This window comes from Buteo buteo, chromosome 4 (assembly GCF_964188355.1).
Source record: "Buteo buteo chromosome 4, bButBut1.hap1.1, whole genome shotgun sequence".
Classification (NCBI taxonomy): domain Eukaryota; kingdom Metazoa; phylum Chordata; class Aves; order Accipitriformes; family Accipitridae; genus Buteo; species Buteo buteo.
The window spans coordinates 55376989-55389431 of record NC_134174.1 but is presented as its reverse complement, the minus strand read 5'-3'; the positions used below and the strand labels follow the sequence as shown (position 1 = coordinate 55389431).

General features: G+C 51.2%; 1 protein-coding gene across 4 annotated transcripts in view; it reads right to left on the bottom strand.

Moving 5' to 3' along the window:
- Nucleotides 1-5210: 5210 nt before the first annotated feature.
- Nucleotides 5211-12443, bottom strand: part of WBP1L (WW domain binding protein 1 like) — a 60393-nt gene continuing 53160 nt past the window's right edge. For all 4 annotated transcript variants that reach the window (XM_075026282.1, XM_075026284.1, XM_075026285.1 and 1 more), the window contains 2 exons: nt 9030-9191; nt 5211-7580 (listed from right to left, as the gene is read on the bottom strand). In XM_075026282.1, the coding sequence (XP_074882383.1) occupies nt 6841-7580; nt 9030-9191 (902 nt within the window). In that variant the 3' untranslated portion in view covers nt 5211-6840. The remainder of the gene's footprint in view (nt 7581-9029; nt 9192-12443) is intronic.

The following is a 12443-nucleotide window of genomic DNA, read 5'->3' as shown; positions in this document are numbered from 1 at the left end:
GGATGCCGACATTCATCGTGCAGCAATGTGGCATCTCCCACCTGCACGGTGTCTCAAGCACCGATGCTCACTGGCTGGATTACGGCCGTCACTTCGAGCAGCATAACCTTCCTGTAACGCGAGGGGCCGTGTTTGCTTTTGCCTAAAACCACCATGCCATGGAGAGCAGCATGCAATTAGGTTTCTGGTTCTCTATTACTTGACCTCTTAATATTTAACTAAATAGCAATACAGCTATGGCTTAGGGCACCTGGAGGGAAAGCAGCCAGGGCAGAGGGGAAAGCCCCGCACAGTCCCGGCACAGTGCCAGCACCCCCAGCTCTGCACACACCTACATTTTCCCCCTTCTCTCTTTCCCCCTGCCCTGTCTCTTGCTAGCAGGCAGGAAAACTGACATAAAACGTCCCCACCACTAAACTTTTACTCCGTGTGTGAAAGTGTATGGTTTTTTTCGAACCGCCAGCACTTTGCTTTCACCCAGCCTCCTCACCACTTGGCATCTGATGCCAAATGGGTCCTGTCAGCCCATGGCACGGCACAGGGACAATGTAGGCAATGCCTTTGCAGCCCAGCACAGTGCTGGGAGCACCTTCCCTCCTCCCAGTCCATTCTCGTGGGGGCCCAGGGTGGTAGGGAGGAGCTGGAGGAAGAACCGCCATGCACACACGTGGCCCGGGGGCAATCCTTGGGGTGATTCGTGCAGCTGACCCACCAGAAGCGGGGCAGAGGGGAGTGCGGTAGCAGCCCAGCCCCGCTGCTGCTGCATGGAGTCTCTCTTGGCTTGTAAGGGCTGATCCCCACACTCCTTCCCGCTCCCCTGACCGTTTCCATCGCACCAGGGATGCTGCTGGGTTTCCAATCCCTCTACTTCTGCCAGCACAGCCTGAAGCTGGGTGGGTGAAGGGGAACTGGGCTCAGAGCGGATTTGGGGAAAACTTTGCTAAACATGATGCTCTGGGCCTCCCCAGGGACTGGCACCTCCGTGCCAGCCTGGTCCTGCCCCTGCCCCAGATCCTGGACCCAGCAGCATGTGCCAGCAGGGAGGCTCTTCTCCAGTCTCCTGCAGTCACCAGTAACCACGGCATCGTGATTCCTCCAGGAGCATGCGCCCGAGACCTCCAGCACCCCTGTGCCCCTTTGCCAAGGCACTGCATTTGCTCTTGGTAAGGGAAGGGATTTTCTCCTTGCCAGTCAGCACAGGGCTGGCACCTTGCACACACATTGCCATTGCCAAGGCGCTTGCAGCAAGGTGCGCGCATTCACAGCAAGCGCTCAAGGCCAGTGAGTACCTTGAGGCAGAAATGGGGACTTTGGGACTGGGGCTGTTTCTAAACCTGAGGACACTTCCAGCCACAGACGCTTGCACAAAGCTCGCGCTCCGGCTGGGTTTCCCTGTTCGCCAGGGCCAGCACTTGCTGTCCGTGGGCCTGGAGACCAGCCACACGCCGCAAACTCCGTCACGCCAAGCCCAGCCCTGCCGCGAGGCGTCTCGCCCCCTGCCCCAGCCTGCCTCCTCCCAACCGGCCCACTGGAAGAAGATGCCGCCGCAGGGGGTTCAGTACCCAGCACCAGCTGCCCGGCACCTTGCGAGCTGGTAAACAGCCGCCAGCATGGCTGCTCCCCGCTCTGGGAATGGGCAGAGACGCTGCTGAATCATCCGGCTGGTATTCATGTCCTGACAACTGCTCTGGGGCCACGGAGCTGCACCCAAACCCCTAACCCCACCAGACAGCTTCACCTGGGCTGCCAGCGGCAGGGCAGTGCCAGATCTGGCCCACGGTGGCCTCCTCCCTCCTCCCACCCCCCTGAGTCCCCTGCAGAAGTCAGGGTCCCCTCAGACCCAAGACATGCAAATCCACCACCTTGGACGAGCCCTTTGCCTTCGTTCAGACCTGGTACCGGGCAGCCCAGCGAATCAAAAACTGGGGGGATGAGGCAGCTATGCCCACAGGAGACCCTGGAGGGGGACCTCGGCATCTGCCACCAGGTTTTGGCCGGCTGAGCATGGGCAGCCACTGGGAACACCAAGGCTTTTGCTGCTGAAATAATCCTGCTGTTGTATCAGCTCGGCCTGCTTTGGGTCCCTGCCCTCGCTCTGGGGCCACTCGGGGTCTTTGCACGAGGGGAACCAGGACGGGATGGAGCAGTGCCAAAGGGCTGGGAGGGCAGCTCGGGGGGGGGCAGGAACCAGCAGCTCTGTCTCCCTGTGGCAGAGGAGGTCTGCAGGAGAGGAATCAGTGACAGTGGAAAGGATGAAGCTTTTTCATTCACAGCTGTTCCCACACTGTACCCCGGGTACCCACGAAGCAGAGGCACAGCTTGCCGAGGCGGGACCCAAGGGCACCGGCTAAAGCAAGCCCAAGCCTTCCCGTCACACAAACTCGTTTTGGGGGGCACGGCCACCCCCACAGTGCTCAGCTGACCCAGCTGCACTCTGGGGCTCAGCTCAGGAGTCCTCCAAGTTTGAGGGGCTTCCCTTTGCACCAGGCAGCAGATGGCCCCGGGCTGTGCCGGAGAGCCTCGGCCGGTGCAGGAGGAGCGGGCGACGCTCAAAATACCTGTGGGCTCTGCAGCGGGCAGGGCGCCAGGCGAGCTGAGTAAGCACAAACCTCAGGACACAGCTGTTCGCCAGCCGAAAACAAATCGAGAAACAACCCCCGGCAGCCTGTGACAACCCCCCGGCCCAGAGACTGCAGCGTTTGCACCACTGCCTCGACATCCCCGGCGCGGGCACCAGTCCCATCTGATAGACGCAGAGCTGTGCTGCAAAAGAGGGGGGAACCAGCTCTGACGAAGAAAGGCGACTCGTCCTGGCCTTCCCAGGCTGCCCGCTGTGGGATGCTGCGGGGCTTGCCTCCAGCTGGGGGGCTGCCAGAGCGTCCCCCCCTTCCCCACCTGGTCCAGGCTTTTCCTATATAAACAAAAGAAAAAAAATAAGGGGGGGAGGGGGTAAGAAAACCATCCCCAGGCTGCATTGCACAGGGAGGGTGAGCGAGGGCTGGGAGGCAGCAGGCTTTGGGAAGAGGCAAAGGGAGTTTATTCACCGGAGCCGGACTGTGCCCCGGCTCCCTGCCAGGCTCTGCCAGGAGCGGGTCGCCGTGGATGAGCCCAGCCGGGGCGGGTGTAGAAGAGGGTATTTTGCTGAGGGAGCCCGGGCCACACAGGGCACGAAGCGAGCACGGCCCAGGCTCTCACTGCTCAGGCACGTCCCGGAGGGACGAGGGGCAGCTGGGGAGCCCACAGCTCCCAGCGCCGGGCAGCACGGCCTCACGCTTTTGGCAGAGCTTGCCGATTTTTGCTTCTGTCCTGAGGCTTGCTCAGGCTTCCTGCCCCAGGAAGTTTTTGATGACTACACGTAACACAGAGGCTTAACTGCACCTCAGCCTTCCTTAGCCTCAAGTTAGGCAGGTAGGAGCTCTGAGAGCAGGCTGCCAGCAAGCACCAAGACACAGAATTCCCTCCTCTTCCTCCATCTTCAGCTAACACCAATCCATGGGGTTGTACAAACATGCAACGATACGGTGCAGGAAAATCTCACGGGTGTTCCTAAAGGCAGAGTTTGCATCGCTGGAGCCGAAGAGTCCCTTGGGAACACTGAGGCGATGCTGCAGTACCCACCGGTCCCAGGAACCCCCGTTGTGCCCAGGGGACCCTCTCGCTGAGCCACTGCACGGTGCTCTGCAGTGCCTGTCCCCAGGCAACACACCCCAAGGCCACCAGGACACCCACCGGGTCTCTGGCCTCGGAGCCAATTTCAGCAGCTAAAAACATGCCGTGTAAGCACCACTGTGCTGCCATGGACTCCGGCAAAAACAGACTTCAGGTATTATTGGCATCAACACTGAAAGCACATTGTAAAGAAAAACACCGAGCGGTGGATTGACACTAATTTGCTCTCAATCATGCCGCATGGTTTGCAACTCAGTTTCGAAATGACGTATTCAGGACTCCCATAGAACACTCACCCCTTATAGCTGGAAATGGGTGGGTTTTGGTGCTCCGGTGTTACAGATGCACACCCGCCCATGTCCTCACATCTCCAGCATTTTACGCCCACAGTGTGTATTTGGAGAAGAGCTCTGTTTGGGCTGCATTGGCTTTCTACAAAGGGATACATGTGAGGATCAAGTACCTTTCTAAAGCTCCAAAGCTGGAGCTTTGGGAGTCCTGTGCCTGCTCGTGTTTTTCCCCCTCAAGAGTCACCAGCCAGAATGCCTCTGAGGAGCTCACCTGCCCTGTGTCCTGCCCTGCACCACTCCTCCTCCCCACACCAGCTGCCCTTGGTCCAGGTCTAAAAGCCTGAAGCCCCAAGAGCCACACTGAAAGTCCTGCTCCTCCTCAGGCACATGTGAGCTTAAGAGACATGGTTTGTGCCCTGTTTATGGTCTTCAAAAGCCTGAAAACCTCCAGGAGTCATGAAACAGGCACACCACTGCTTCTTCCTGACTTTTTAAGATTAGAAACATCAGCTTGGCTTACTGGCACTCACCTCTATGTCCAGAGAAGAAGTGGGGGGTTCCCCCACCCTTAGGGGGATGGCAGTAAGGCAAAAGCGGAGATTTTTGTCTTATGCCAACAGAAATGTTGGCAAAGGGTCTGCCACTGGCACGGGGCCATCCCCAGGATTTACTGCAGTAAAACCCCACTCCGTAAGGACTGATGTGCTTTTTAGCTTCCTCTGTGGTGCGAGGAACAAAACCAGGTGCCAATACGTAGAGAGTTCCTAGGGGTGGCACCGGAGTCTTTAATTCTCTTCTCAAAAGATACATGGGGTCAGTAAACACAGCTGGAAGCGACCAGTCCACAGGCGGCCGCAGTGCACAGAGAGCCAGCCTGGCTCTGGGGCAAACACAGCCTCTCTGTTACCACTCATGCTCCAGGCATCCGGGAACAAGGTCTCCCGAATCCAAATCAAAGTCCTTCATTCTTAAGAGCACCCTAAGACACAAAATGAAAAGCCATCTTCATCAGTTTTTCTGATGGAAGAGACAGGCTGTGACAGGCAAAGGAGTGAGATTCTCCTAAACCTTGTAAGGTAAAAGTGCCCACCTCAAATGTGTGGGTAAAATACTGAAATGAGCACCACTTGTCTTGCTCTGTCATCTGTATCCAGCACAGTGCTACATACCTCCAGTTAAAAAAACAAAACCACAAACTAAAGAAAAAGCTTGTTCTTAGCTCACAAAATGATACACACACACATGGGCAAGTTATCAGAAAAGGCATTATATTTTGGTTTCCACCTTATTTAAAACTGATTTTGGTTTTCAATCAATCAGATCTTTCTATGTCTGTGTTCAGTTTTCAATTTTTTTTCCCCATAACAGTAATGATCTGGACGATCATAATTATAAAAGGGATGGGGAGAAAACCCGAGAACAAGATACATAGTCTGAACTGTGCTCTCTTGCACACGAGCACCCTAGGGAATGTTAGTTTCAGCTCTTTGTGGTTTTTTTTTCCTTCAGGTTGTTACTAACAAAATCTCTACCGTTTATTAAAGCAAAGCTACAGTAAATTTTCTTGCAGTCTTACAGCAGGCTTTCATATTACCAGTAGGACTCGCATGCATGTATTGCAGTCACACACACACGCTCACAGACATTATACAGTAGCCAGTTGCCACCATAAAAAAAAAAAAAAAGAGAGAGAGAGAGAAAGAAAAAGATAACAGACATTCATTTCTTTTAAGTGGTCAACATTAGAATCGCACCAAACTTTTGGATCAAAAAAAAAAAATACTGCACAGGTCTTCCACATCTACATGGTAAGTCATCCCTTTGCAATGGACGGAGCTCTCGTCTCCATTTGTTCAACATGCATCGCTGAAGCTTGAAGGCACGCTGGCCAAAGAGAGCCCTGTTCTTTTTTTGTCATCTTAACTCAAGTGTGCTGCTCTCAGGGTACAAAAAAAGGAAAAAAATAAAGCCAAGCCCTTTTGCAGCACACCGGGAGAAGGTCATTCGGAGACCACAGTACTTGGAAGGCAGCCCAGCTGCCTGGATTCTACTTCTAACTGTGCTCTTAGAGGCATTGAAGGAATACACTTGTCTTTAAAAATGACATATAAAGGCAAACTTCTGCAAACCCTTTATTTTCAAACTGCTTATGGTAGACTAACACTCCTTCTGGAAGAAACTGGTCCTTCAGTCATCATCTTCAAGTGGGAAATTTCCTACCTGCTGTCTTAAACACTGAAGCACCAGAGATTATAGGGCTGATGTGTTCAGGCATTCATCAGCTTCAGGAAAACTTAACACAAAAAAAAAAAAACAAACCAAAAACCAAACCCCAAACAGACAAACAAAAAAAACCCCACCAAACTAAGATGAAAATAAATCCCCAATGCCTCAAGAGCACTATATCAAACCAGAACTCTTGGGCTACTGACTGCCGGCCCTGTCAGAAGCTGCTTGCTTCTGGGAAGACACCTGGAGGTTGAAGCCTTACGGTGATTTTGCATCCTCCCAGGGTGAGATTTGCTGAGCTTTACTGATTGCGAGATAAAGCAGTGTTTCAGAAAACTAAAACCAACAAACTCATAATAACCATCACCAAAATCACCATTGGGAAAATTCCATTTGTTAGAAGGTCTCATTGAGAAACATCAGTCCCTGCCCTGCAGAGCAGGATGGACACGATTAACAAAACCCAGAGCGACCCGTCCCCTGCAAGCCGGGCCTTCGAGGACTAGTCCCCGAATTATACTGGAGGGGAGAAAGAAAAATAAACTAAAAAAAGAAGATTGTATCACCTTTTCCTCCTGTTAAAGTTTTAATCCTCTTATTCCACTTTTATTTCTTTGTATTTTCCCCCGATTCTCCCTTTCACTCTGCCACCTTAGCTGGGGGAGTTATTGGTACAAGAGTTTGGAGAGTCCTGCTCATTTATTGTGTTCAAGAGTACACACACCGGCTGCCGAGGCAGGTGGTGGTGGCTGTGTTCACGGTGCTGCTCTTCCACGGCATTAAAAAGCCCTTCCTCCTCGTCCCCGTGGGGGCGGCCACTGCAGCTGTCGCAGAAGTCCAGGGGCCCGTCCAGAGCATCATCAATGAGCCCGTCGAACTCCTTGAGGTCGTCGTCATGATGGCCCCGGTTGCATACGCAGACTTCGATGCCTGAGTCACCGGTGAAACGGCGCTGCCTGCCCGGCGTCTTGTCCTTCACGTCGGGAATGGCGCTGCTCTGCTCTAAGCTCTCAGAGCTGTAACCTTTTAGCAGTTCCTCCTTGCACTCCGTATCCTTATCGGGACCGGCCCTCTCCACTAGCTCGGCTCCTGTACTGGTACCGCCGGGCTCAATGCTTTGCATTTTGGCAACTGCTCGCTCGACCAGCGTGGTGGTGGAGGGCTCAGGGTCCCCAAGGCCCGGGGACCCGGTGTTGTCAGTACTGCTGTTATTGCCACTGGGTGCTGCTGAGCTGCTCTGTGCTGGCTGCAGGTTTCTTGGCGTGTCCGGGATTGTGCTACTGCTGCCTGCTGGGACGCACTGCTGATGTAAGGCACTATACGGTGGGGGGGGTGTCGGTGGTCGGTTCACGACTTCCTCATAGGGAGGTAGTAAATAATTTGGCAAAAACCCTAAAAGTGGGAGACAAGGAGGAGAAGTTATGTCATGAACAGCTTATCTCAGGAAAACAGTCATTAGTACAGGTCAGTATGTCATTTGTGACCTACCAGGACCTTCCCACTGAACAGCTCAACAGGCTTTACAAGGGGTGCCAAAACTTGGCCCAAATGAAATGTGTCATGTTTTAAAGAAGCGGTAGTCATGGCACAGGAGGGCACCATTACAGGAGGAGATGGACACAGTTGGGAACAGCAGCCTGATCTCCTGGCTCTCAAGTCTATGCTTAGGGCTACCAGGTGAACCTCCCACCACCACCAACACAGCTCCATAAACCACACCAAGGGACAGCCTGCATTGGCTAAAGAGAACAACCTGGGAGATAACTTGCCAGCCCTCTCCAACACTGGCTCTCAGCTGAGTTTCCACTTTCAAGAGTAAAGATTTCATCTCACAAAGCTTTGTGCAAATATGAAGAGACATGAGCAGTTAAAGGAACTTAAGATCCTGACTTTTGGTTGTTGTTTTAGTGCTGGATTCAGTTTTTCTGGTGCAGTCAGAATAAATTGGCAGTGGTGGCAAGAGAGTGTGGTTTATTTTACTTACAGCTCCTCAAATCTATGAAAGATTTTCTTTATTTCTTAAGAGGCAACAAAACAGTCTATATAGACAGAATGGACTTAAATGTTGGAAACATTTAAAGACAGCACTGCAGTTTTTCATGTGCAATTGGGTATCCCCGGGGCTGGGGAAGAAAAGGCTGTTGGGGATTATTTCTGAGGTGGCTGCAAGAGTTTAACAAGAAAAGCAAGTTCATACATGCAATTCAACAGTCCATTGCAGGAAACTCAGTTGTGGTACCTCCAGTCAAAAGGCCAAGACTTGCTGTCCTAGTACAGCATAGCATGGCATGAAGGAGAGCACAAAGTGATTGTACTTTCCCTGAGCTGTGCACAACAGCTCCTTCATGCGAAGTCCTAGGGCTGCTCACCAGCAGCATGGTCTGGGAACCGCAGCACAGGGTGGGAGCCGGCGCGGTCCCTGCTGAGGCACCACTTCCACCAAGCCTGTGTGACTGCATTTCATGAAGCCACTTCCCACATCTCAGTCCCACCAGCAGCAAGTGCAGGCTGGAAAGGAGGAGCATCCATAAAGTCCTGAATGAGCTATTTTAAGAATCTTCCCAGAAGAACACCCAGGGAAACACTGCACTCACAGAGCCAAATCAAGGGTGGGTGTGAAGGTGCTGTAGCTGGTGTAGTTCAACTCCAGACTCAAGGGGGCTCAAATGCATCCAGCAGCTGGAATATGCCACCTCCTCTCTGCAAGCCAAGGTTAGGCAGCAAAGCTGCCCACCACTTCTTGCTGAGCCCAACCACTGCTCCCCACTTCCACCCAACACAGGAAACTCACTGCTGCCCTGCTCCCCACAACCTCCAGGAAAAATGTTCCGAGATACGTACGGAAATAAAATGGCAGGGCTGAATAGTTATGGGCTTCACGGTAAGCGATCAGGTTGATCTCGTGTTGCCGCTGCTGGGCCTGGAGACGATGCTTGGTGCGTCGGTGATGGCAAACACAACAGCAGCTAAGGATGATGATGATGGTCCACACCAGCCAAAACCCTGCAGCGGGGGAGAGCAAGTGTTATCCACAGTGCAAGAGCCGCCTCTAAACCCAGGAAACCCCATGACGGCAATGGAGAAGATCACTGTAAAGCCTGGATCTGAACCCCGCACCACTCCAAAGGCAGAAATTCATGTTGCGCCAGGAGGCTTTGACATGGACGTGCTTGCGTGGGTGACTGCTACTCTGGCAGTCTTGACAGAATAGGGTAACTCTGTACACACTTTGGTACAATGTGGAGTATGTTCAATAGGTACAGCTCTGGAGGAGAACAAAATATGGAGACAGGGCTGAGCTCCCCCCCCCCATCACTCCCACCCCTTGGATATCATTTCTTCCAGCCAAAAATATGAGCAGAGCTGTGAATAGCACTGAACTTGTCTCCCACAGCCACTTCAGTTTGAAAATAACAATCAAGACACAAAAGACACTCTGCAGATTGACCACAGAAGAAGAGAAAAACCCCAAGCACTATGTTTTGCTTTTGTTTGCACTGCTCTAATTCCCAGCCCAAATCCTTCATTGTTATGTTTAACAAAAACATACTCTTTTTACATAAATGTCTCAAAATATTTTTAAAACTTATTTTTGTATTCAATGTCTTAAATTATTCAAAATTAAATTAAACTAGCCCCCCACTCTGAATCCTCAAGAAACCTAACTTCTGCTCCATTTGTGGTCACAGCTGGTTTGTGTGTACTGTTGTACCATACGTACACTGCTCCTTAAAAGGGAATTTTTAAAGAGCACTTCCTGAATTTTCTCCACTGCCTCCAACATGTGGAGTAACTCCCCCTTTCCGCAAATCCCCCTTCATGCTTGCATACACTAGAAAAATGTTTCCCAGACACGCTTCAAAGAGCTATAACATTCACTCCAGATTAGGCTTTTGTCTCCTGCAACTACAGCCCACAGCTCTACCTGCCTCAGAGGTGTCTGTAATCTCTACCTTTTTTAAGCCCAGTTTTTGCAGCTAAGGATACCAGGATAGCCCCTGCTTTAGAAACATGTAGGCCTGGCAACCACTCCTAAGCAGAGATTACAACACCATTCTTCTTTTGGTAAGACCGCTGCCACTCTTCGTTATTCCCAAACGGACAGAAAGAAGAGTCCTTGTGCTACAGCCCATTTTCAGCATGGCCATTCTGCCCTGTGAGATCAAACTGCTTTTTTCTCCCCAGTAAAAACCTCTAGTCCCACCTTTACAATACCTTGATGTTTTCAGCATCCCCTGCTGAGTTAGCGATGTTTTCTCTGCTAAGAGCTGGGTGGGGAAAGGTGAACAGTTTAGGAATTTGAAGAATGAGAGGAGTATTGCTCTGGCTCAGGACAAAGTGCAATCCACCCATATCACCCATCTCAGAGCCCCGCACTGAGCTGTTTGTAGGTGAACTGGATAGGCCGTATCGTGCCTCCGAGCATTTTGAGGAGGGACTTTCACCTCCCTGTGTCGTAACCCAAATTCTTCATGTATTTTGGCACAGCAAACTGAAATCTCTCTCTTGCCTTGCACAAGCAATTTCCCTAATGGACTGGATTCCGCCATATACCCGAACTTATCAAAACCTGCTATCAAATGAAGGTGTTACATGCTCCATTTTTTTTGCTTGGCTGGGAAATCAAGGTTCCTAGGCTGTTTGTCTAGCCAGCCTGCTCAGCTGTACCATGAAGGGCAGAAAGAAGACTGTGATCTTCGCTCCAGAGAAGCAAAGGACGAAGCACTCGAGATGCCCTCTGCACTTCCTTCAAACTGAGCTGAGAAAGTGTCCACTACCCTCCAAACACCCTCCTGCTTCTAAAAAAGTCTTTTTATATAAGCTAAAAGGATTGGTCTAGTCCACCCTTCCCTCCAAAGCCAGGCATTTGCAACCACCCCTGTAGCCCCCCTCACTACTAAAACCTTGGCACGCAAACCCAATACACACTGTCTCGCAGTTTGAAGACTCCACCAATACACTTTATTTCTTGCTAAGAGAAGGTCCCTTGGCTCTTGCTTGCTGAAGAAGCAAGAACACACTCATCAAAACCAGGTCATTAGCACAGCATGCCACCATGCACTGAAGCAGGCCTGCAGTTCATCTTCTAAGTACTCCTTATTTTCAAAGAGCAGTCCGTGATCATGTGTTCAAAAACAATGGAAAATTACACCCAGCTATCCAGGGATTTTAGCTACAGTTATGAAAACAGATGCTTTTTAACACATTTGATCATGTCCTTTCCCAAGGACTCTAGATGCAATGGTTGCAAGCAGCACTTAGTTAGTTAAGATGTCCTGGAGAACTGCCACTGTTAAGCAATCTCAGCTGTAGCAGCCGAATTTTTCTGCAGGGAATAACTGCTCCCACCCAAGCCTGCATCCAGAAGATTAAAAAAGTATTTCTTTAGAAAACTTCTCTACCCATTCCAAAGAAATCCCAAAGTGCTTTGCAGACAAACCAATGCACAAGCTCAGAGTAGGGGTCAAAGTAAGCTCAGCCATTCCTGGGAAGACGTGCGGCAACTCTGTAAACAACAGGCAGTAACAACATACAACAGTTCAGGATAATAAATTAATGTTGGATCCTACTGAAACCGCAGGTGGCATTTTAAGTAAACAGACCATAATTTACTGGATTGCAATCTGGCCATGGTGCCAGGAACAACACCTCCATTCTTGTGCAAAGGGTTCTATGCACGCTCACAACCACAAATGGATGAGATCTGTTGTTTTTCATGGGAATTTCCAGAAAAATAACCCACTAATACCACTTACTGCCTGGTTTCATTAACCACTGACACTTCCTAGAGCTTCTAGGAATTACTCAACCCCTGACTCGGCGTGAGCCCAAGGACTTGCCTGGATGATCACAGGAGGTCAGCAGCATGTGCCCACACCGCCACTTGCTGGCCTGGCTTCTGGCATCCTCTTTAATGGCTTTGGCCCCACCTTGTCACACAACAGCACATCTGCACTGCAGGGCTGAAAGCCCCCCCCTCAGCGCATAGGAAGCAATAGGATGGGACACCCACAGGTGCTGAGGCACACGAGGGGCTCCTTGGTTGTCGCTTGAGCAGGGCTGCCAGCGGTGAGGTGGGGTGCAGCTCTGGCTGCAAGCCCAGCACGGCGTTGGGAGCCCAGGGCCTCCATAAAAGGCTCTACAACATGCCCTAGCCAGAAGTTTGGGCACAGCTGCAATTTTGGCTGCAGAACAGAAAAACTGTAAAAGCCTAGCAAATATATAGTATGGTCATTTATTTGGAGTAAAGCTATG